General features: G+C 50.0%; 1 protein-coding gene and 1 long non-coding RNA gene across 4 annotated transcripts in view; both read right to left on the reverse strand.

The window, feature by feature from the left end:
* The window catches only part of LOC104869382, a 37,006-nt gene extending 20,619 nt beyond the window's left edge, over positions 1–16,387 (reverse strand). Inside the window, exons 1-4 of one of the 2 annotated variants that reach the window (XR_782301.3) lie at positions 16,142–16,387; positions 3,652–3,778; positions 2,387–2,471; positions 780–848 (exon numbers count right to left, since the gene is read on the reverse strand). This is a non-coding gene — a long non-coding RNA (uncharacterized LOC104869382). Of the gene's footprint in view, positions 1–779; positions 849–2,386; positions 2,472–3,651; positions 3,779–16,141 lie in introns of those variants that run through there. The other variant, XR_004516297.1, reaches the window with a different exon arrangement.
* An 80-nt stretch (positions 16,388–16,467) lies between these two features.
* The window catches only part of Vti1a (vesicle transport through interaction with t-SNAREs 1A), a 363,959-nt gene continuing 354,707 nt past the window's right edge, over positions 16,468–25,719 (reverse strand). For both annotated transcript variants that reach the window (XM_033761429.1, XM_033761430.1), the window contains one exon: positions 16,468–16,600. In XM_033761429.1, the coding sequence (XP_033617320.1) occupies positions 16,504–16,600 (97 nt within the window). In that variant the 3' untranslated portion in view covers positions 16,468–16,503. The remainder of the gene's footprint in view (positions 16,601–25,719) is intronic.

A 25,719-nucleotide genomic window follows, 5' to 3' on the forward strand; every position in this document is an offset into this window, starting at 1 on the left:
TAGCTCTGTGATGGCAACCATGCCAACAGAACATCTCTGGGAACTGACAGCAGGAGGTGGGCCTCTGTGTCCAGGGACTGACCCAGCTGTCCTTGTTCAACCTTTACGGGTTCCAGATCCAAGGGTTCTTGACGGAAAGAGATGGAAGATCAGTGGAGCCGCTTGTCTTGGGCTCACAAATGGCTAATTAATTAATTACACCACACACACAAAAAAACTGGTTGGGCAGGTGCTCCCAGTGCTGCTGTTGGTTAAGGAATTACTGGCAGCTGACAGGGGAGAGATGGGAGAGCAGGACCAAGAGGTCAGGAAGCACCTGCAGGGGGAGAAACACAAGCCTTCTATTCTCAGGTTGAGGCTGTGTATGTATAAGATTGTTTCAATAATATATTGTGCAGAAACTACCCCAAAACCACGGTTATCTGCAACAATTTGTTTTTGTTATGACTCAGCCTTCTGGCCTGGGCTGAGCTGGAGTTTCTTCTACTCTCCCTGGTGTCTGCAGGAATGGCAAGATGACTCCATTTGTCAGCTAAGAGATCTGTGTTTCCAGTAGGCAGACTTAAGTGTCCAGCACCCAGAAGATTCTAGGGAATGGCATAATGAGTAACTGAGCATCCATAAAAGCCTGAAGTTTGTAAGCAAGAACAGCTAAGCTGTCCCTGGTATACGTGTCCCTGGCCTGGTGGGTGGTGGGTATTATGCTGGTGAGAAGATTCTCAGAAGAATTAGGAGAGAATGTTCAGGTAAAGAGATCCACGTCATCCTGGGTATCAGAAGGAGACATTCTTCATTCCTGATTGGAAACAGGAAATTAATTTCCATTCTTGTTTGCTTTGCTGGTTTGACTTTTGAAAGGATGGAAGAGATGGCAACGAAGAGAAATGGGAAAGTTAGGTGTTAAAGAGGAACTCTGGAGCATGCAGACAAATCCCAGTAAATCTGGTTTGCTTCAGGCACCTGAGGCTACATGGGAGAAGGGCACAGGGATATCAGGGATGATGTCAGTTCTCTAGAGCATCAGGAGAGATGGAAACTGCTCCAACTACTCAGAGGATTCCACACAATGGTGAAAAACCTGCCAAGGGAGGACAGACACCCTTGGCTTCTGGGTACTGTACAATAGGAGGAGCAGAGTCCATGCGAAGCCGATAAACTGCCATCATCCATTTATCTTAATTCTGTGGATTCTGGTGGCAGCAGCCTCCTCCCCTGTAATGGTACTTGCATTAGTTACCCAATGTTCCTGTAACACATCACCAGAGACTTGGTGGCTCAGTTCAACACAGACTTACTCTCATCCAGTTCCACAGGTCACAAGTCTAGGTCAAGGCATCCACAGGCTGCATTCTTTCTGGAGGCTTCAGGGAAGAGTCTGTTTCCCTAGCCTCTCTCTGCCTGCTTTCTTGGCTCATAGGCCCTCCTTGCATCATTCCAGCCTCTTGCTTCCATAATCACATCTCCTACTACCAACTCGGATTCCCCACTTTTGTCTTGTAAGGACCCTTGTGATTACACTGGGCTCACCCCAATAATCCAGGACAATCTCCCCCTTCAAAATATTTTACTGAATCATATCTGTGGACTCCCTTTTGCCATGAGGTAACATATTCACTGGTTTCAGGGATTTGCACGTGGAGCAGCACATCCCAGAGAAATCAGTGTTGCTCTAAGACCTTGGCCATTATCTCTAGAGGTCGTCCCGTTAGATGAAAGGGCAGGACAATACTGCAAAGTTGTGTTACTTTTGATCAGCACAAAACTCTAACCCTCTTGAATGTCTGTGTTATGCAAAACCAAGGCTATGTTTCTTTTTTTCAAATATAAAATTGTAAGGCATATGCTTTTGTACTGTACCTCTCAGAGAGCCCTGTCGGTTATGTCACTTGACGAAACCCTGAAGGAACTGCTATCTAATTTCTGCTCCTTTCTGTTTCCTAGAATGGCACTGTTCAATATGGCAGCCATTAGCCAGTGTGCCTATGTAGATTCAACATTTGTTCGTCAGCTGGGCGTGGCGGTGCACTCCTGTAATCCCAGCACTCGAGAGGCTGAGGCAGGAGGATCGCTGTGAGTTCGAGACCAGCCTGGGCTAGTGAGTTCCAGGTCAGTCTCAACTACATGAGATCCTGTCTCAAAAAACAAAAAAACAAAACAAAAAAATGTTCGTCAGGCATACTCGCCACACTACGCATACTCAATTGCCACGAAGAGCACATTACTTCTATTAGAGAGCATCCTGGGAAGTTCTGTTGGACAGTGCTGTTCTGGTACCAATAGTGCGCGTTGTTGCCCACCTCCTGGCTGCCCAGCTCCCCACGCCCACATCAATTATTTCCTCACCTCTCAAGCCACCAGGGGCGCACTTCCAAAGACTGTTACTTACCCATGCCTTGCTGGCGAAGTTGTGTCCAGAGGAAAACACCAAAGTTGTGGTAGCAGGATTCAAGCCTCAATGTCCAGGGAAAGGCCTCAAAGGAAATGGAAAACAAGATGGAGGATGACTCGCTTATTTTGGAGTACAGTCTTTTGACAGTCGGGCAAATTCCCATCAGGCCAGGCTCTGGCTGAAACACTCTCCTTCATAAAGAACACCAGGATTCACTTCTGTCCTCTGCGAGCGGCTCCACCCTGCGAACCTGGGACAAATCTGAGGGAACCGACCCAGACATTTCCAACGCGTCTCTCAGCAGCCTGAAACAAAGCTCCATGTCCAAGCAGCTCTCGGGTCACTGTGTCTCCCGGGGAGAGGAATACTTTGCACATGTTAAGTGCTCTGGAAGCACTTATCTAAAGCCAGGCATTGATGAAGTCTAGGCAGGCTCTGCTTGGTGGATAGATTCGAGAATCAGAGAACGGGTAACGCGTGGACGCGCTGTTCACAAACTCTGTCCTCTCCCGCTACCCGTCCTTTCCGGACCAGCCAATGAGAGAAGACTCCAAGCTCAGGCTTCTCCTGATTGGCGGGTGACCGCACATGCTCCATCAGGGCCTGGAAAGGCCTTCAGCAGAACCAGGAGGGAAAGCGACTGTGCTCTATGCTGGGCTTGACCTCGCCAGTGCAGGCTTCCACCGGGCAAAGTCCCTCAGGGTATGGGTGAGGTCCCATCCGCTTCCTCCTCGGGCTGAGAGCCCTGTGGCCAGACAGGACCCCACAGAGCAGGAGCAGAATGGTGGACTCTGGTCTCCTTTCTTTTACACATTTCTCAGGCTCTCATGAATCTGCTCCTTTCACTTTGGGCAGAGAATAATGAAAGTGAACTTGTCACTTTCCTGAATGGGCATATTTTATGCTGACTCACAGTTTCTAGAGGTAGTATTAATAGGAACCAAGTGACACTGCGGCCGGAAGAGGAAGAGAAAGGTTTGGATTTCCTCAGATGGAACTCCAAAATACATTTTGAGCAGAAAAACTTATTAGAACGGTTCCTCTTGCGGGGTGGGGGGCAACAATAAAAAACAGTCATTGCATTGTCATTAAAAACAGCTCAAAGCAGCCTGTTCCCATTTCTGAAAATGTGCTGCACAGTCATGGCGAGGGGAAAAGTGTGAATACCTCTTAACTCCAAGACATCACGCTCCACACTTCCTGTGGGTCAGTGAGTTTTTCAGTTATAAAGTAAAAACCATTTTGGGAAGCAGGAGATTTACCGTGTGACTTCATCTTGTCTTCTTCTTTGTACGGCCTCACAGCATCTCATCATAACAAGGTTCAGGCTTCAAGCTTGATGTTCAAGTCCAATTTGGGAATAAAGATGGAGACTTTGCACCTCATCACCTTGCAAGACAAAGGATGGAAGGAGAAAGCAGAAAGGGAAGTAGGGAGGGAGAGGAAGGGCTAGTCTTTCCAGAGCAAGGCAGACCACCAGCACCAGAAATATTACATCTGGAAATGAGTGTAAAGGCTCTCTCTCATCTCCTCTATCTCTATCTCCCTCCCTTCCTTCCTAATTCCTCTCTCTTCCTTCCTTCCATTTATTTATTTAGTGCTGGGGACTGAACTCAGCAACTATGCCACATTCCCAGATTGAGGACCTTTTCTTTTATCTAGATATTCTCAGGCTTTTGTTTGTTTGTAGATACCCCTTGACTTATAATGCTGTTACATCAGATAAACCCATTGTAAGTTGTGTAAGTTAAAAATGCATTTATCACACCACGTCTACCAAACATCCCTGCTTAGCAACACAGTAGACTATCAGTATTTACCCCTGTGGTTGCGTGGCTGACTGAGACCTGTGGTTGCTGTCACTGCCCAGCACATATTACACTGCATATTTAAAATATTTTTTGTTTGTTTGAGACAAAGTCTTGCTGTGTTGTTCAGGTGGGCCTCAAACTCCTGTTCTCAGGTTTTCCCTCGGCCTCGGCCTGCTGAGTAGCTGAGACTACAGGACTATGTCATCGTGCCTAGCTTTTGTACTGTACATTGCTATCTCTGGAAAAGATCAACAGTGAAAATTCGAAGCACAGTTTCTACTGAATGGAAATCATCCTGCTCTGTCATAAAGTTGAAAGGATATAAATTGAACTACCTTTAAGTCGTGGTTGTCTCCAGTTATGTTTGTAGGAGCAGAATCCATCCCTCTCCTTCCCCAAGTGCTATCTTAAGCAAAAGCACAATCATTAAAACAGGTATCTGGTGCATCTCCAAACTCATGCCTTGGCATTCTGCTAACCTTCCTCCTCCCGTATACCCCAGGGCTCCTTGGTACAGTCTCAAACCACAGATCTGACCGAACACCTCAATATGCCAATGAGGAAACTGAGGTCCCAAAAGGGGAAGTGATCACTGGAGAAAGGGTGGAAAATTTCTCTCAGATCATGTGCCATAGCATGGCAGAGATGGGCCCAAATCTTAGAAATGAAGTGAGGTGGGAGGCAGGAGTCAATGGGGGTGGTTGTGTGAGAGCTGCCCAGGAGATGACCTTGAGGAATGTGGCTGTGTGGTTTGTAAGGAGCATGGTTCCAGGGAGCTGGAGACCCCACAGTTTCCCCTGTGTCCCTTCTCTGTTTTCTATCAGCTGCTCTAATTCAGGGTCACTCTTGACATCAAGGCTTTTGGGGATAACACCATGCATGATGGTTACAACATACACATTTCAGGGGCAAAGGGATCAACTGCAAATAGCACTCACTTTAGAAAGCCTTCCAACTCAATCATCAGCTAGCAGTGGTGGCGAATCCATGCGCTGTAGCAGACTGTTTATTATCACCAAGAGTTCTAAGAGCTTAGAGTATGAGGGCTTAGAGAAAGAGGGCAAATTTGTCGCAGACGTTCTGCACTTTCACCCCACACCAATGACAGGCATTACCAATCAATCACAGCACTTTTTCCTGTTCATCTTCCATACAGCTTCAAAATCATTTTCAATACATGTTCTGAGCAGGCAGCCATTATCATTTGACCGAGAGGTAGCCCTTAAGATGAAATCTCTTTGTTTTTAGTGGTTTGTGGCTGTGCTGATGGACACAATGGCCATGTACCTCTATGGTGTATCTTTAAGGAGAAGCCTGGAACTGCATTTCCCGCAACCCCTTCCCCTGTACATCTCCAAGCAAGGGTCCCCTGATGATGAGAAGCATTGCTGAGAGAGCTGAGAGGTAGAGGAAGAGAACTGCTGTCATTCTCTGCTGAGAGCTGCAGTTCAGGGCTTGGGCAAGACTCAATCCCGGGAGAACTCCATTCTTAGGTGCATCTAGCTGCTAAAGTTGTGTCTGCAGCAGCCTCTGAGATTGCTGGGTCTTTTGTAGCTTCTGGTCAAGCTCCTATAAATCACCAGCCTCTGGTAGCTGTTGGCCTGGACCTTGCTCCCCCATTTCTTCTAGCAGTCAGGCAAGGGTCCAGTTCCCTGTATCAGAACCCTTCCTTCTTGGAGTACCTGCTGTAGCTTCTGTTTTCATGGCCAGCTCCCCCAGTGGCTACAGAAGCATGAAAACCTTGAAGGCACCTTGGCCAGCAGGATGGATTTTCTCTACTTTGCTTAGTGTGAAAGGTGGATTCTCTTTGCATTGTTCTCCTTGTTTTGTTTTTTTTTTAATGTTACTCCCATGTCACCTACATACCATGCTTAGCAGGAAGCAATGCTGTGTGTGTGTGTGTGTGTGTGTGTGTGTGTGTAGGGGAGATTTCCAAGAATTAGAATAGAATTTTTTTTTTTTGGTAGTGAGGATCGAACTTGGGTCCTTGCACTTGCAAGGCAGGTGGTGGAACCATTGAGCCAAATCCCCAGCCCTAGAATAGAATTTGGAGGGATGATCTTGTACAGAAACAAGTTGGTTCTTTTCATTTTCTTGATGGGAAAAACTGAGGCTCAGAGAGGAGCGTTTGCTAGTTTGTCCCAAAGCTGGTGTTAGATGCCAGACCTGCTGACCTGGACCTGTTCTCGTTGGACTCTAGGGTCACAAATAAGGGGATTCAAATTAGATTGTAAGTAAGGCACAGCCAAGTTAAAATATTTCCCAGGGCAGGGGCTGCTTTGGTGTGAGGTGGTAAGAACGGGGCTGTGAAGGGAGACAGACAAGAGGGACTTTTGGGAGGTGAGTTCGGTGGCCTCCTGGGGGTGGGGAGGCAGAGTGAGAAGGTCTCATGATAACACGAGCATATGAAAACCAGCGCTGTCCTAATCCTAACCCTGCCACGGAAACCTTATCACTTTTCCATCTGGTAACAAGCCATTCATCCTCAATCCTTGCTTCTGTATCCAATTTTTAAAAAACATGTGGTGGAATTAAAATCAACTGCATTGCTTTCTTACTGCAGTCATACCCTGTTTCCACGGGCCTTCGAGCTGTGGGCTGCATTGGATCAGATTCCTGGTCTCAAGCCACTGACTACAAGAGAAGGTATTTGTTGGAAGACTATTCAGGGAGGGACAGCACTGTCAGGAAGGCAAAACTACCCGTGGAAACTGTTCTCTGGACAGTGGGTGCCACCCTGGATACTGCCAAACTGGGTGCTTAGCTCCCACTGCCCCACTGCTCAGAAAGTGTCCATGGCTGCCATGGGCACTGCCGGAATGAGTTCATCACCACCTTTCTGTTTTAGGAGATCTATTTTCTGCTTCGGGCTTCTGGAGAGACCAAGTGCCCATGTTCGTTGATCTCTGGAGCTAAGGGTTCTCTAGAGCTGGGTCTGGGCAGCCATGTGACAAGGCCCATGACAGCCACCATCTCGGAGGGTAGATTCAGACCCCTCCTCTCTGTCAGGTGTTTCTTCCTTTTCTCCAATTGCCTGAGAGCCACCTTCAGGGAGTTTCTCTGGACTTGTCTTTTCCTCCTCTGAGGAGGTAAAGACTATGTCTTTGTACTGTTTTCTGTTTCGTATGAATGAAAAACAGTCCCCTTCTCTTCCAGCATAGCTCTCTTAGGTAGGATTTTTTGGTGAACCACACCTTCTGTATAATGTTACTCACCCTCTCAGCCCTTGCAGAAGTGGCTCTTGCTTCTACATAAGTGGGAGGCTGGTGAGGGTCAGGGTCACAGGCACAGGTCCCAGGAGTCCCACAGTTTGCTTCCTTCTTTCCAGGGAGAGTGTGGGTGAAGGTAGCCCCCGAGGAAGCATGGTTCTCCTCCTGAACTGTTTTCTGAACATTTGGCAAGTCAGTCTGGCACTGGCTGAGCCAGCCACACATTCATTCTTGTTGTCACCACCGCTATTGGCTGCAGTGTCTGTTTAAGTCACATTTCCTAGATGCCAGGCGTTGTGCTAAGTATCTAACCTAAATTAGCTCATTTAATCTTCTCCACTTAACAAATAACACAACTGTTGCCCAAGGCCACACAGCCAGCAAAGGGTCGGGATTTGAATACCGGGCAAATCCTATTCTTGTCCCACTGGGTGAAAACATAGTCCGCCATACCCTGCATAAGGAAATATAAACCCATCTCAGGCTGCCTTTCCCCGGGGTCCAGATGTTCTGAGAACCAGCTGATTGTGAGGGCATCTGGGCACTCAGGAAAGCAGGCAGGGCAGCAACTGCCCAGGGGCCACTAGATGGGCAGAGGGGGAGGGGCCAAGTATGGGTTCGGGATTGGGGAGGCCGTGGGGGCTTCTCACACCCTGGCGTTCTGGGATAAGTGAGGAGTCCACCAGGAACACAGCAGACCAGTCATTCTGAGCTCTCTACAGTGAGGGAATTGCCCTCACCACTGGCAATCACCTGGACAGGCGGAGACGCAGGGGCAGGAAAAGGAAGGGAAACTTCAGAGTGAGGAAAGGGGCTACATAAGGCCCCAGCTGTGAGCTGTGGGCCTGGGGTGGGGGGGGCTGGCTAGAAGTGGGGTCCTGTGAGATTGGATGTGCTCCCCATTTTTGGCTTTCCCTGGTTGTCCTAAATTGGAAGTAATGACCAAAAATAGGGAAGCTGCCGATTACTAATCAAGAGCTGGCTATCTTGGGCCAATTATTACAGAAGTCACTGTTTAGCCTTCTGTTTCATCACTAGAGATGGCATACTGGCCTCTGCAAGTCTGACAGAGGACCAGCTTCCTGGGTTTACTGTAGAGGTCTGGGCCCAGGTTCTGTCTTCATGCATGGTCTGGTTGTTGTCTTGGTGTATCTTTGCCTCTCAACACTCAGCCCCTGGTGGTCCCTTTTACAGATGAGGCAAGTGAGGTGCACAGAAGACAATGACACATCTCAAGAACCCCAGCCCCTATGTGAAGCCAGGCCTGCCTCATCCCACATGCGTTGCCTTTCCTGCCCCTACTCCCCATTCCCAGCTTCTCTGACTCTGTTCCCAGCAAAGAGGATGGCGACATGGTCTGACCCTCAACACAGTCCCCCTGGCATGATGGTAGGAGTTTTCCTGAGCAAGAAAGATTCCTGGGCTTGCCTGCTAGCTGCTGAACTCTGATCTCAGAGTTGCCCTCTAGGATGGGGGAGCCTTTGGGGCCAACTGAGAGCCTACCTGTGTCTCTTGGATTTGTCCCCTTTTCACCCTGGCCAGCTGCAACCAGTGACCCTTGCAGACCTAGGTCAGAGGATGTCACCCTAATTCTTCCTGCTCTGGGCCTTTACCCTGCCTAACCCCAGCCTAGAACTCCTTTCCTGGCTCCTGGGCATCCTTGGGGACTCAACAACTATATCAGCCCCTGTTTGGCAGCCACCCCTGCAGTCCAGAACCACCCCCCCACCCCCTCCCCTCCATAGACTTTCCCAGTTGGAAACTGGGGCTGTCCATTTGTGGATCATCCGAGGGCAGGGACCTGTTCCTGGTTCAGCCATGCTCCTGCGGTCCGGACACTAAGAGAACTGCCCTGGGCCCCAGGAAGCTGGGGTTCTGCTGCTGGCTCTATGCCGGCCATGTGACACTGAGCAAGTCGCTCTCCCCTCTGGAAGACCATGGCCAGACCGGTCCCGAGGGGAGCTACAGGGCACTAGGCAGAGTGAGAACCCTCAGCTATGTCCAGGACTCGGGGCTGTGCCTGGGCCTTAGGACCCCTTGGGCCAGGAACTTGGCATGGCTCCTTATAGCTCTGTGACTTCAGTGTCCTGGCCTTAGTCTCACCGTCTGGGATCAGGTGACATCCCATTGATCTGCCATGAGGGTGACCAGGATGATGCAGGCCACATCCTGGGCCCAGGCCTGATAGGCTGCTCCCCCACCCCCCAGGCCCTGTCATTTGCTGTGCCCTCGCTGCCCCGCTCTTTGGTTGGTTTCATCTCAAAATGATTCTGAAGGAAACCAAATTCAGTTGGCAGATCTGCCCCTACTGCTTCAAAGACAGAAGCCAAATGCTGCAAGTCCCCACACAGCCCCCAGTTGTGACTTCAGCATTGTCTGGGGCTGGGAACTCTCTATATGTCTCTCTGGTCAGGGCTAAGCCAATGCTGCCTGCCCCATGTCCATAAGACCTGTAACTGCTTGTAGGAAGCTATTCTGCCTACAAGTACCACCCTCCAGGCCCAGATCTCCCATTCTGCACACCAGCAAACTGAACAGAAGAAAGAGCAACTTGCTCCGTGTCACATGGCCGGCACAGAGTCAGCAGCAGAACCCCAGCTTCCTGGGGCCCAGGGTCAGCTGCAGCTGATTCACAGGAGAGGACCGTCTCACCCAGGACTACCTGCAAATCAGGCAGGCTGCGGGCTTGGGGATCCCTCCAGGGGAATGGGACCTGGAGGGAGTCTCTGTGACATCCTCAGTCCCCCATGTCTGCACCCTCCCCCACTCTTCTCCCTCCCAGGTTCTTGAACTCTTTTCCTCCTGCAGCAACTTGGACATAGCAACGACTGACAACAGGTTGGAGCGTAGCTCCTACTTGAACTCAGGGGCCGAAGCCAGTGTGGAATCCCTGAGCCGGCCTGGAAGCCTCGGGTCCCGACACGCTCTTCTCTTCGAGGTCCCATCTGTCTAGAATCAACTGCATTTCATTTTGCAGCTGAAATTCGACTCCCGTTTTCTGTCAACCAGAGAAGAGACAGATCCAAGCCTACCACTGTGGCCTGATTCCAATGCTGAGGTTGCCTTAGTTTGTGCTGATGCCATCCAACTGAGATGCCACATGTGGCCACGGCAGCGGCCTGTGGAGAATTTGCTGGGGGAGAGGGAGAAGCACTGGAGTTCTGCTCTGACGCTGGGGAGTGGGCACGTGAGGCATGAGACCAGAGACTGAGTAGCCTGCCGTTCTATTCTCAGCTTTGACAGGTCACTTCCTCTCTCTGAGCCTCAGTTTCCTCATTTTCTAAAACCAAGTGCAGAATCTCTAAGACTTCCTTTCATTTACAGAGAACCCGTCATACTAGCTGGGTGGCTGGCAGTGGGTGGAGAAATCTAGGACTCTGTTTCATTTCATTTAACTTGAGTCCCTCAGTACCTCCCAGTCGGGGCTGGGGACAGGAGCAGGTACTGAGTGATGAAAGCCAGTGTGAGTCTCAGGAGGCGGCCAGCACTTCTGCTCTCGGGAGCCTCTCCTGAGAGGAGGACAGGACTGGACACGGGCCGGGGAGCTCAGATCTCCCAGGCAGGGCTGTGATTGGCGCCTGAACATGGATGATCACTCAGACCCGGCTTCAGCCTTCACAGGCTCCAGTGTCATTAGCTGCTGTTTTTCATCAATGAGAAGCGTTGTAACCAACAAACAAGAAGTCCATTTGCTGGCAATTTCAGTCGTTTGTGGCATTTAATTAGCATAATTGACCTGAACTGGAACTTTTTCTCCACCTGAATTTAAAAATACATCACGCCCCCACCCCCCTAATACATCTGAGAAATTTTCTTTTTTCTAATGAGGTTTTAACTAAAGCCCAATATCAAAACACCATATAATACTTTTATCTCATTGAAGACATTTGATGCTTATTAAAATATTATTGCTTTAAGGCTTATTTTGATTTTTTGCCCAAGAGTGTGCAGAGCCTCGCTACTCAGATAATAACAAAGAAACCTTAAACATGAAAAAAACACATGAAAGGTAATATGTTCCCCATTAGTCCCAGTATCATTTCCCCAGGATTACTGCTTTCCAAATATAGCATTAGTTTAAAAATAAAAGGCCGTTTACAGTAATGGGACACTTGGTACTACTTGGAGCATGTGGGCTCTCCGAGGGGCTTGTACAACAGCTTCATTAAGCAGGACTGCAGGGGAGAGGCTGGCTTAAAAAAATCCCAGCATGCCTCCTCAAAGGCCCCCCAGATGGGCCACCTACCCTGACCCAAGGCCCGTGTCTAACAAGCTCTTAATTCCGCTTTCAGAACAGCTTTTTCATGCATTGTTTCTCCCAGAGATGAAAACATTTTGGAAGCTGACAAGTAATCAATTGGGCGCCACCCGGGAAGAGAGGCGACATTCTGGAACTCTGCGTTCTGGCCTCATGGGACAGAGAGTGTGGCTATCATCCATGCCAAAGGGGCCTTTTTGGATTTGGGGGGTCCCCTTTGTCCTGGGAGACCCTGGGGCAGCAATCTGCAGAGATTTGTCAGTTGGGAAGCTCACGGTCTGTGTGTACAGGCTTGGTGGATTTGATCTGGACCTGCAACTTCTTTGCTTGCTGGGATGGCTGAAGTTCACTGTTTGCGATTGGATGAACTACCTAGCTAGGGAGAGAGCAGTTGTGTCCACAGAGGGCTCTCTCTAGTGGTGGCCAGGGCCACTCCTGTGCTTCCATGGGCTCGCCAGGTTGAGCACCCACCGGAAGCCGCCCGCCTGCTGAGGGCTCCCGAAGAGACTCAAATTGCATATTTGCTATTTTGGTCCAACAATGCAGGCCCCTTCCGATTTTGGGAGTCAGCCTCCTGGCATTCACAAAGGCCCAGTTTTGAGCGAGTGTCCAGCTTGAAGGGAGGAACGGTCTCCCCGGTTTCAAATCCCTAACTGAATGCCAGTCATACCTTGTTGTCAGCAGGGAGGAGAAGATCAAGAGCCTCAGATAGAAAAGAATGGAGAGGTGACAACGGAGAGGGTAACTAGAGCTGAAATTTATCGCCTGGAGGCTCACATTCTCCCCAGAGGCAGGTGGCAGTGTGGACTGGCCAGGGGGTCTGTGTCCCCAGGCTGGCCTTTGCCCTCAGAGGGGCGCCTTGACTGGAGCCAAGTTGGTAGGAGGAGGGGAGGGTGTGGCTGTGTGGGTTTCTGGAAGTGGCGCATCCACTGGTCAGAACCTGGGCCTCTTATCTGGCTTAGGTGATGAATGTGTTAGATGTTCTGCTTCAAGCCAAGAACTGCTGTTCCCTTCACGTTCCCAGCCCTGCAAGGGTGCAGAGGGCATCAGCTCATGTGGACAGACAGGACAGTCTGTGGGCCACTGTCCTGTGAAAGACCAGGGGCAGTGGGGTGGAGAAGTCCTGGGCCCAGGGCCTTGGCGACAACTGTGACAATAGCTCACAGTGGAGCATGTCCTGCTATCCAAGTTCCAAATCAAGTGTCACGTGGCTTCTCTCGGTGCTCCCTGACCTTGATTGTCTTCTGTGATGAACTCGAGGAAAGGCAATTTGGGTATGTGGAGGTTGAGTTCCCTGACAAGACTCATGGCTATTGAGGAGGCCACAGTCTGGCCTGAGATCTTCCTGTGACTCGCCTCTCACTGCCTCGGGGTCCAGATCTGCCACATGGCTGAAAGCCCCTTGGAGGGGTGGAAGATGGGACTAATTACTTTAAAATAATGCTGGACTTGGAGGCCCTGTATTGTTCTGGGTTTACCCCGTCTCTTGGAGATGAAGGTCAACACCACAGAGATGGGACAGGGCATGGGGAGGTGCCGAGTCCTCAGACCCCAGCGCTTGGATGTCCCCAGGAGAAGTACAAGGTGGCCCCAGGCACAATTCCTGCCCTCCAGGGGCTCATGTGATCAAATGGTTCCAAGAGTGGGGTAACTGCAAAGGAATTTGATTTACTACTTGGAGGAGTTAAGACTCCCCTTAGAGTCTCAGTCAGCTGTGGATGAGGAAATACAGTCATGGAAAAGCAAACCAACATGTCCAAGGTTATTGTGGCAGTTCAGAGGTAGGGGTGGGGGTCAGGACTTAGAGGTCTCCTGGCCTTCTGATCATTTCCTGAGGAACATGATGGTCTGCCACATTCTTTACAAGAACTGGGACTTGGATGGCCCTGGAGAACCAAAAGCAGCTTGCAGAAGAGGAAGTGGCACGCACATGATGTGAGTGCTGGGGACACTGGAGGTGGGGCAGAAAGTAGATCACATCCCTTAGGCTGACTTTTCTGGAGGAGGAGAGAGTGCAGGTATGTGGGGCTGAAGAGGATTCTGAGAAGGAAAGACACCCAGGCTCAGTGAACAGTGAGTGTCAGGAGCATGGGGTGGGGGGTGGAGGAAGCTTGGTCCGCCCACATGCTTGTGGCCCCTCTTAGGAAGTGTGCTTAAAGGATGGTGACACATTAAGTCATCTGACTGACAGATCTCAACGAGGGATAAGGGGGAGGAGGACCCTGCTGTTTATCACTTTGTTTTTCACAGACATTTCCTACTCACTCAGACTTGCCTGCTGATACCCGTGGCTTTCTATCTCTGTTCCATGGGACCCATCACCTGCCAAAGTCTCAGTGACCACCCTGCGTGCCAAGGCAGCAGGTCTAGTTGTATCACCACAGGGTCAGTCTGGGGGCTGCATGGCTGCAGAGTTTCACGGCTCCTGTCTCTCACATCTCCAGTGGGCTCCAATGGCCACTTTTCCCCTGAGTCAGTGCCAGTCCAGACTGTCCTCCTGTGATGAGCGTGATTCTCGGGGACACACTACCACACTGGAATCAGGAGCTGCCCAGTCCGAGGAAGAGAGGTTCCAAGTGTCAGAGGTCATGCCTTTTGCCCTACGTGTCAGCTTTAAAATGTTCAGAATTCCCCAGAAACCAACTTGGCTAGGTGGTATGCGCAATTCTTCTGAGAAAGAGAAAAGGAGGAGGGTCCAGCAGGGCTGAGACTCAGGAAGCAAGGTGGTTTGGAGATGTGTGGATGTGGGTGGAGCACAGGTGGGGACAGGAATGCACAGAGGCCACTGGGGCTCAGGCAGGGGCAGGAGCCTTCTAGGTCTAATTCCACACGGCCTGATGCAGCGGAACCAGAGACAAACCAAGAGCGGGTAGCGGAATCCAACTTCTCCGGTGTGTCCCTTCACAGGTTTACTTGTTGTAGTGGCCCACCTCATGAGTGTAATCTGACACGCCAGTGTACAAGCTTGGGGGGGGTTGAACTTGCCCTACCTCAAGTGTACCCCTCCTCCACGAGGGAGCCAACCCCAGCCATCCCACCGCTCACTGGGCGGGCCTCTGATTGTCTTGAACACATCAAACAGCCTAAGTCTTCCTTGTAAAAGTTTTACAGGAAAATCACTGAAGACTAGCTGAGCTATCCTTTTTCTCTCCTCCTCCTTAAATTCCAAACCCGAGCCGATATTCTCGATTCCCACACTTCCGTGCCGGCTGGAGAGAGCGCCGGACCGTGGAGCATGGAGCGGCAGAAACCTCAGCCCCCGGATCATTAGACTTGCAGGCCACGGCTTGTGGGATCTAGTGATTTGGACATATTTTATTTAACCAGCTTAGTAAAAGGTAATATTCAGCAGCTGTGATCTATAGCGGAATTACAATTTTCAGGGTCAAGGAGGGATTTTGATATTAGGAGGCTGGGCAGAATTGCTATGAAATCTCATGAGCTGTCTTTAAAAATAAATGAGAAAATAGGTTATCCAAGAGTCATTGTAAGGGAAAAAATCAATAGGCAGTGTCTATTCACTTGGGCTATCAAAATCCTTGAAATTTGAACAAAAGTTTCACGTTTAGTGTACTGGAGGTTTTGAAATATCAGCGCTGGAGCTCGGTGGATACAAATTCACTGTGCTGCGCATCCAAACGAGGCGAAGCTTCTGAAGCCAGAGGGCTCCCTTGCTAAAAAGCGACTCTCGGACAGGACGGTTTCATCCATGCTGCTGTTGTGCAAGTGCCCGAGTCGCACCGAGGACCAAGGCACTGACATGCAGGGGTGCCCGTGGCCCCCGCCTTTTCCTTGCCCTGCCTCTTGTTCAGGAGAGGGTGGAGCCCACGTGTCTGCCTCCCATGCATTCCCAGGGCCCAACTTTGCATGTGGAACAAAGGATAATTCGGTGGGGAAACTTTTGTGAAATTTTGGCCCAACAGGTTGCCTGGAGTGACCAAAGTTGTCTCTCATTCATTCACACTAATCTATTGAGGGCCCACTGTATGCCATGCTCAATCTTGGCACAAAAATGTAGACATAAAACAGGCCCCCTGTAGCCCTCCACAAAACAGAGACCAGTGGGAAAGGTGGTTATTAAAAAATACGTGCAGAAATAAATACTCGAGTATGTGCGGTGGTAAGGAGAACAGCAGAATGAGCTGCTGAAGGTGGGGGAACCTGCCTGAGACTGGGGAGGTTCAGCGAAGGTGTCTCTGATGGTGTCTTCAACCTGGATGAGGGAGGACCTGATTTTCATATCATCACTCTGGCTCTTGTGAACAGAAAACCTACTAAGCATAAGAGGGGTGCTAGCTAGGGGGCTAAGGCAGTGGCCTAGGTAAGAAAGAAGCAGATTAGAGGTGTTGGGAGGGAGAAAAGTGTACCAGGCCTCTACTAGTGTTCCCAGAAGAGCACAGTTAAAAGCATTATTCCTTCTGTACTCTTTTTAATTGGCAATAGGTTGGGGACAGAGGACAGCATTTTTACTCACTTTTATGCATGGGTGGACCTTCCTTATTTGAACCTCTGATCTTCAAACTGCATAGCCACATCCTCTTCCCCATGCCCTGTACCTTCTCCCGTGGCAGCAGTGGATCATTCAGGGCCTCACAGTTGTCCTGGACTCCAGATTCCACACGGAGTCAAGGATTGTGTGCACACAATGAGCAAATGCTGTATCTTACACAGCTTGTTCTTCAAATTTCTGTGGTGATTATGAATTCACTTAAAAGCATTTTATCATCACAGTTATCATTCCTCATAGTCACCATTTAATCATCAATAGATTTTAGAAACTGCTTCAAGTGTGTCCTCAAATTCTCTTCAGGACCCCATGTTTGGCATTGAAGAGGCTCACATCAGCTCAGACAGCCAAGACCACCGTCCCTGTGTTCTGCGTTGGTTAACTGCCTGCCAGGTAATGGCGGGGCTCCCCCAGTGGCCTTGAGCTCTGGGAAAAGCAGAGATTATTTTGTGTTGTAATGTTGCCTTCCTGATTCTGTTGTCATGTCTGACAGAATTTAAAAAAGAGTTTTAAAACATTCTGAAAATGAATTTTCTTTTTTCTTTTGGTTTTTTGGACAAGACTTTGCTATGCAGTTCAAGCTGGCCTTGAACTCACTATGCAGCCCGGGCTGGCTTCGAATGCTCAGAGATCCTGCCTCAGCCTCCTCAGCGTAGAATGAATATCTTTAATGAAGAAAGAAATGGGTAATTTTCTTCTAATTTTCTTCTTTCATTCTGGAGGATTTTGAAGAAATCCTGAGAAATCTGTACAGAAAGAAACCTCCACCCCGAAACACTAACAACTCATCCCATCTAATCATACATCTAATCATGTGTGTGCAGGGACAGGGCAGCACATCCTAAGTGTGCTTTCCATGGGTTCCCCATTGAATCTTCACATCGGTCTTTGGGCTGCCAAGGAAACTGAGGCTCACTGAGTAGGTTAGATTATCCAAACTCATCAGGAGGGAAGCAGACCTCAAAGTCAATCTTCCATTACCCTATGATGCTGACCCTCTAGCCAGTGAAAGGAAAACAAACAAAACCCTGGATTAAAAAAACCACCTTGTAGGCAATCCTTCCAAGTCTCATTTTTTAAAAATGGCAGTGTCTATTCACAGGACAAAAAACGCTGAACTAAAAATCTGTAACTAGTCTTCAATTAGAAATAAAATGGAAGTAAAATAAATAATTCAAATGCCAAAGATGGCACCTATAGACTTTGCAATTAGGCATTTTATTTAACTCATCCAGTAATACAAGTTAGTTTAGGAAAGAACAAGGGAAATGTATTACTTGTGTTAACAACATAGAGAACCACATTTCCAAGACATCTAATGAAAATAAATGCTGAAATAAATTACTTTGTGGAACATAACAAATAAATAGAGTTTTACAAACAACATCTCTGTGAATATTAGAGAAAAATGTGAGCGTTGTGGAGAGAGAGGCACCATGGAGCTGGGAAACAATGGAGCTTGAGAATGAAGCCTGAGAGAGATTAAGAAGCATCAGCACATTAACGAAAATGAGTAACAGACATCTAACCCTCTCCCTCCACCCCCTTGGTTTTCAGAGTGATTTCTCCCCATCCCCGAGATAGGCTCTGAGCACCGCTCCTGCCACCCCAGCCTAAGTGATCCAGATAATGTAATCGCTGCATCATTAGGAACCATGAAATTGCAATTCCTCGGGGAAGGCGCGCTATCGCGCAGTTACACAGAGAAGAGCGATTAATTAGTGGATCTCAGTTTAACGGGGCTGTGTATTACACGGGTTCTAATCCCACTCTGCGGCAGCTCTCAGGCCTAATGAATTATCCTTAGGAAGCTGAGCTGGAGCCAGAAGATATCACTCCAAATGCAACACAGGAAATGAGATAAATATCCCAAAACTAAAGCGAGAGAGAGACCTTGAACTACTGGGGAAGAGCACGAGAAACCGAACAGGGACCCTCTGGATTTTCCTGATCCTGAAGTGACACTGCTGTGCCTGCAACTCCATCTGCAGACCCCGTTCTTGGCAACTTGACCCAAACCGACTCACTCATTTGCTAAACTCCGCAATGCCATGGTGCTTCTTGCAGAATGGCAGGGTGCTACTTTGGACCCATTAACCCTGGGCAACTGCACCCTCACATGTCAGAGAAAGCAGATTGAAGGCTTCACTTGAGACCCTCATGATGGTAGTTTAGGAAACGATTCCCAAACAAGGACACCTTCTACCAGAAGTGGGAGTGGAAGTAGGATTTTTACCATTCCCAAGAGGATGGCATCTCCCGACCCACCCTGGCCAGCTCCCACCCTCCCTGGTGCGGGCAACCAGGATGAAGCTCCAGCGTCCTAAAACTCAAGTGGCTAGAGGCAGAAATCAAGGCTGGGTCACTGCAAGGTCAACTCTTCAGCCAGCTAAGTCTTTCCACTTCACAGCTTGGTTGGATTCCAAACTATAGATCCCTGGCCTCTCTTCAATGTCCCCAGGGGCTTTTAGCCTGGGGCTTCAGTTCTAGGACATAACATCAGGGGGAATTCGAGGAACAGAGACTGCACAGTTAGATCTGTGTGTGTGTGTGTGTGTGTGTGTGTCCACTGAGATTTCCTGTTAAGGAAGAGAGGCTTCTGGTTCCAACATGGATGACTGGTACTACACACTGGTTTCGAACACTCTTTCCTGGATCTTAACCAAGTGCTGGTTCCTAACATGCCCAGAAGTAAGGCGGGCAGGGGGCAAGCACAAAGTTGACAGCCTGGCAGGATCAGGAATACATAATGGGCTCACGGCAAACTGAAAATAGAGGCTCCCTTCTGAAAAAACAAGAAAATAAGTTTTTCTTCCCCACGCCTTTCTGACTTGTCATAGTGATTTTAATGTGCTCGTTAATGTCATTCTAAGCCAAAATATTAAAGTGCTATCAGGGCTCTTATAATTCATCTTTACATTGTACAGTGCCTGTTTTGAATGGCAACATCAGAATATCGGACACAGACACAGCATTGCCAGAGATGCAAACTGTGTTTCACGGCTCATCTCTGGAGGGTGCCTGGGGCTGGCCAGAAGAGACATGCCAGACTCAGGGAGAGAGGGTCCCATCAAGGAAGGGGCTGGCAGATAAGGTGCTCCCTTAGGCACGAGGAGTCTCTGGGGAGTGCAGACTGTACAGACACGGGCACAGCGTGGGGCAGGTCCAAGCACTGCAGCCCAGCTGCTGGTTCTCTTATCTGCCAACCACTGGCCAAATATGCTGTACCCTGTGCCCAGGGCAGCAGGTCATTTGCTGGGCATCTCTCCCTTCCACAAGCTCCTCCCCCAATCCACAGTAGATGGCAACACCTGAAGACTCTGAGACACACCGGGTGCTTGGATGGGGGAGGCTGCAGCCTCAGGACACCGTTGGCCAGGGTGGGGACCGCTCCTACCATGTCCCACCCTAGGCTTCTACTCGTGCCTGCCAGATAGCCCCTCCACTCTGTCTGGGCATGTGCCCAGGTTGTGGGGCGCTTTCCTCATCCTGACACTGCTCTTCTCTCCAGGCTGTTCCTAGGTATGACTGTTCTTCAGCCACAACCCCCAGGAGCCTGGAGCCCCAGGGCTAAAGCAGCATCCCTTCAGCACCCACAGCTGAGCAGCTTCTGGTGTGGCCCACGGGCTCAGCGGCACAGTGGGGCCTCTGATCGCTTTACTTCTCACCAGTTTTTGGAGGAGAAGAGTAGCTAGTGATGATGGAGGATGGGAAAACACTGCAAGGAGCTGAAAACAGAAGGGCTTTCTCCGGGGACACCCAAGGAGTGCAGCTAAGGAGAGACCCAAGGCTTCTCCTGCCAGCTGCTTGGGAACACAGGGGAAAGGAGTTTCTGTCAGCTGGGATGGAGCAGTTTCTCTGGACACATGGGGAACTCTAGCTGTCCAGGAGGCTGGCCCTGTGGCGGCTCTTCTGAGCCTGAGGCAGAGCAGAGGCCTGGCCCAGCTGCTGGATGGAAGGAGGGGGCAGGGGGAGCCACAGTGACAAACCTTCCAGCCTGTGCTGCTGTCAGAAGATGCCTCTGTGATGAGGGAAGAGGTCACCCTGGAGGCTGAAGGCCTGAGCCCACGCCTGGCCTTGTCACCTGGGAGATCTTTAACAAGTCCCATGCCCTCTCAGAGCCTCAAGTCCCACCTGAACCTTGAGCAGGTTGGTCCACAGGGCCCCTCTAGCTTGCACAGTTCAAAACCCTGGAGAATCTGAGTTCTGCGGATACCTGACCCGTTGCCAAGGTGGCCAGCACTGAGCTCAAGGGTTGCTGACACACATTTCCTCATTTCAGAGCCAGCCAGGCCAGCTCTGTGGGCTTCGTCTCCCTCACACAGGAGTCGCCAGAGGCCGGCGTAGTCTCCCGGGCCCCTCCTGTGTCTGGAGCCACCATGTGCCCAGACATCAAAGTTTTTCCTCTGTCTGGAGGGCCGATCAGCCCCCACCCAGAACTGGGTTCTGCTTCTATTTCCCTTCCGCATGGGGACAGAGAGAAGAAGGGGAGAGAAGCCTTTGAAAACGTCTCTTGCTCCATTTCTTCCCTGCCTGCTGCTCATTGCTTAGCATTCACCGTGCTGGCTGAGCCCAACAACTCTCCTGTGGTGCACTGCTTAGCCACTCGGCAACTTTTTCCCCTTTTATGATATTTTGGGCTCCCGATTGCCCACCAAGTCCAACCTTTATCACTTAACAAGAGAGGAGGAGGAGGAAGAAGAATTCCCCCCAAGTCAGGCCTGGTCTAACCAGACTCTAGTCCAAGTCCTGCTGCTAGTCCTGGGCCAGTGTAGACAGGGACCTGTGCTCCTGCAGGGCTCTTTGCAAATACACCTGTGGGAACCACCAGGAGGAAGGACCACCCAGCCCCATGTCTACAGAAGGCTTTTCCAGAAACTCACGGCGATGGGATCCTGATCTTTATGCGAGCAGCAGAAGGCTGCAGAGTGGGGCTTTTCACTGAGAGACCCTGACTGTGATGCCAGTGACACGAGAAAGCAAGTCAGGACACCAGGGGTGAGAAAGCTTTCTGACCTCAGCCCTGGTGTGCTGAGATTCTCTCACTTTTCATCTGTTTTCTTTACTGTGTGTCTTCTGGGCCTGGAACATAGTAGATGCTCAGGAAATATTCATAGAACGGATGAATAAATCTGATTACACTTTTCCTCCTTCAAACACAGAAGGGTTTGATTATTTAGAAGCCTTGCTGGGGACAATAATGAGCTCACTGAAGCCATCCAGTTCTCACTCTGATGCTTCCCTTTCTTTAGAGAAGCAACCTGGAGCTCAGGAGGACTGGCCTGGGGTGAGAGGGTGGGGATGAAAAGTGAGCAGACAGAGGTTTTGATTGTCGCAATGTCCCCCTAGGATAAGACCCCAGATGGAGTGCTCAGGGAGGCTCTGCTCAGGACAGAGCACATCCCTTGGGGGCCCTTCCCCAAATGCCATATTGCAAATTACGGCAGCCTTGGGATCCACTCACTCTCAGTGGGGACAAGAGGACTGTGCTAATCCAGTCCTGCCTTCCTGCGTGCTCACTGTCCTTCTGGGTCAGGCACCGCCCTGGGACCTGCAGGAGACCCAGCCTTTACTGCACCACACAGCACCCACATTCAGCCCATGTTTGGCTGACAGAAGCCCTGGCTACCACACAGACCCAGAACAGGGCTCCGGGGAGCTGGTTGCAGGGAGCAAGGCCCTTCCCTCCTTACCCCTCTTCCGAAGACACCAAGTGCTCCCTCTTGGTGGTCTCTTCCCCCCAGACCCAAACTCGGCCCCAGAGGAAGCCACAGCCTGGGGACTGAAGCTGCCTGGGGAATAGTGAACCCATGTTTCTCAGCTTCCAAGGCCAGAAGCCGATGGGGCGAAACTTCAGAGGTGGGACTTCAGGGAGTCACTGCATGGGCCTTACCTCACAGCTGGACAACCCGGACAACCCTTGAGGGGCCAAGGCCACTGAGTGCGAAGGAGATGCCACCCAGGGCAGGGACAGTCGGGTCACGGTCTCAGGGCGTCTCTGCTGAAACCAGACTCTGGTGACATCCTCCATGACTCTAAAGCAGCTCCCCTCTCCCACGAAGGTGATGGATTCTAGCCCTCCCTGCATCCTCTTCCTTCTAAGGGCCCACGACAGAGAAAATCAGCAGCAAGCACAGTGGAGACCCCGTGGTGCTTTGGCTGAGGTCCCACAGGGCCCAGACAGCTGAGCTGAGGGGCCTCTGTGGCCTGGGTCCCTGGCAGGATCTTTTGGAGGGAAGCCAGATGTGTCCATTCTCATCTCTGTAGGGTCTCATCATGCAAAGTCATTCCTGAGCGGGGCAGGCTGGTGCATGTTTGTAATCCCAGCACTCCAGAAGGCTGAGGCAGGAGGATCACAAGTCTGAACCCAGACTGGGCAACTTATCAATTTAGTGAGACCCTGCCTCAAAATAAGAAAAAAAAAAAGAAGGACCAGGGATGTTGCTCAGTGTGAAGGCCCTGGGTTCGCTTCCCAGTGCAGACTGAGGGTGGGGAGAGGAAAAAAAAAAAAACAAAAAAAACCATTCCTCTCCACTCAGGTACTTTTCAAGGGAAAATAAGTGCATAACAAAAATGCCGGGGCAGTAAAGCCACACTGAGCTGGAGGAGGGGCCCCACCATAGGGGCTGGTCAGGGAAGGGGAGGAACTGTGCTGCGCTGTGTCCTGCCTCCAGGAAAAGCCCAGGCAGCTCTCCGTGGAGCTGAGCAGGCTGGCGATCAATACAGCCTCAGCACTTCCGAGCTATTATTCACGCCAAAGGGGCTTGTTTGGACGGAGGGAAGGAGGGGTGCCCAAGTTCACAGAACCACAGCCCAGAGCGCTGCCTCCTGCCATTTCTCCCTTACTGAGATGCTTTCGTTCTTTATGTAGCAGAGTAAGGAGCCCATTCGGGAAGAGGAAGTGCTTCCCCATCGCAGGCAGAAAGCCTGGGAGGCTGGAGAAGGTGGTGTGTGGCCTGGGGAGGGGTCTGTGTTGTTCCCCTTTTCTGGGTCCTCCTGGGGCAGGGCTGTGATGGGCTTCGGATGCTACAAGGTTGCCCAATCCCGTCCCTCCCCACTCTTCCCTGGATGAGCCCCCTAACCACCTCCTACCCTATGGTAGGGAACCCACTGGCCCTCAGCTGCACCCCGCCTGGCCCTCACATTCCACCCACTTGTTCTCTGCCATCTTGGTTCTGTCTCTAGTAAGCTGGCTCTGGAACACTTCTCTTGCTACTCATCTGAAATCCCAAGAGACAAACAGCCTCTCAGCACATCTGTCGTCCTACCTTCACAGCAGGAGGAAGAGCCAAACCTGGACCCATCACTATCCCAGAATGCCTTAGCTCCAGCCACACTCATGCCTTCCTGCTTGGGCCTGGCTGTTCCTGGCTGCCCTTCAACATCACTGTTCTTGGGTGCACAGCTTGTGGCTTCAAGATCTTTTTTGAGCTGTTCACACAGTCACTCATCCTATTAAGGAAGGCTGGCATCTGGTATAAGAGCCATATGACTGATCACGTTATTTGGCCAGCCTTTGGCACATGCCACGAGTCTGAGCCCGATGGGCCATAGATGAAGTCGCAAAAATAAGAATCTTTCTTGGGGTCAGGTTTAAAGTTAGTGAGTTACAGCACAGGGTGAGATCAAGTTTGAGGGTTGTTTTCTTGTCTCAGCGCTGTTAACCAGGATCTTTGGGAATGTTTTTGGGGAGGGCTTACCACAGAGCCTTCTTTTGTTCTGAAAAGATGGCTCTGAGCACGTCTCCTGCTGAGGAATGGAAGTCATCCTAAGAGTGGTGGCTTATCATGTGGCTAATTTGGACTGGATCAAAATGGAGCCCTGAGGCCCTCTGGGCCTTGACATACCCAGCATTTTTATATCCACAGTGATCAATGACAGCTGCAAGCAGATCTCACCTGGTTCTCCTGCTGGGCTGGCCCACAGCTCCTGCAGGACCATATGACGTTGGGTGTGTGGTGCTGATACACTGCGTTGAGCAAGGTACATGAATTATCTCTTCTCCTCACATCTAAAGGGTCTGGTCTCTCTGGGATGGGAGGGTGAGACTAGAGACAGGATAGGAAGAGGTACTTCCTGTTCTTGACCAGAACACCTCAGGCCTGACATGCCAGTGAAGCAGGCCTCTCGGAATGGCTGCCATTTTCAGGTTATGTAAACTCATGGAACAACTGGATAGCGGTTATGGCCTGAGAAGGCGATCACGTTCTGACTCAGGATGACCATCACGGAGCCTTGTCCTCTCTGTCCCCTCAAGCTCATAGTCCATGGAAAAGCCAATCAATTTGCTAATGGCAGACCACAGAAAGGAAAAGGGTAGAAGGTTAGTCCCCGCCAAATGCTGCTCCCATTGCCCATGAGGGAAGTGCTCTTCATGACGAGCTCCAGTTGACTACCTGGAACCAACCCAAGGTCTACCTTGGTGTCTACCCAAGACATCCCTGTCATACCCTCCCTGAAGCAGCCACCTGGACACACACAAGTCTTCCTTTAAGACGTCCGTTCCTGCTCACTCTCACTGCAGGCCACAGTCCTCCAACCACACACTCAGCTAAAGGGGAAGGCAAGCGACCGCAGACAGGAGACTCAACACCAGTGCCTTTGAAAGCAGCGCTGGCCACAACTGACCAACAGTCCTTGGCTCAGGACTTCTCCTCCAAACACACATCACTTCCAGGAAAGCCACCCCACTCCGAAGCACAGAGGGCCCTGCTGGCTAGCAGTTCAAACCAACGTGATGAGGAAATCATCGATTAGAGTTAATTGTCCACTACGTAGACAAACTGCTATAAATATTTATGATGGGAAATTTCATTATTTAAAAATTCTGCTCCAAATTTCCAGCTAAGTCCATGAAGAATGTCTGCTGAACAGGTTGCAAATTAAGAACAATTATTTTTCTCTTCTGCATTTAAATATAACTTACAGCTAAAGTCATTTAAAGGGGTTAACATCAACCTTAATTAAATATTAAAGTGTGCCTGTACCTGCTGCTATTGTTGCCCCTTCGAATAAGATATAACCTATTTTTGACAAGTTTTCATCTTTCTCTGTGGAAGACGCTACATGAAACCAAATCAGTGGCAAAGAGGAGAGTAATGAATAATCTATTTCATATTCCAACAGTACCCAGAGCTCGGAGTGGAAAAATATTCAGTCAGATGATGGCAAGAGGCTGCTGAGGTACCACATGACACAGCTAATGTTTAAATAATAATAATAAAAAAGCGATAAACAAATCATTAGCCCTTAACAGTTGTTTAATGCAATTTGTTAATGAACGTAATGGTGGGGACTAATAATGAAAGAAAATAAAAACGTCTAAACAGGCGCCAAGTTGCTGGCGATGTGCAATTATTTCCTTGTCAAGTTTTTATGATTTAATGAGCCCCTCTGGGACTGACGGCTGTCAGTCAGTCGTGACTTTTTGACACCATTACAACTTCAAATACAGCAGCAGGCAGGCTGTTTTCCTCGGATTTGAAATACTGAAATGATCTGACAGTTTTAAAGAAAAGATGTGCAAAAAAAAAAAAAAAAAAAAA

Source organism: Fukomys damarensis, unplaced genomic scaffold, assembly GCF_012274545.1.
Source record: "Fukomys damarensis isolate Sample0158 unplaced genomic scaffold, DMR_v1.0_HiC HiC_scaffold_8, whole genome shotgun sequence".
NCBI classification, from domain to species: domain Eukaryota; kingdom Metazoa; phylum Chordata; class Mammalia; order Rodentia; family Bathyergidae; genus Fukomys; species Fukomys damarensis.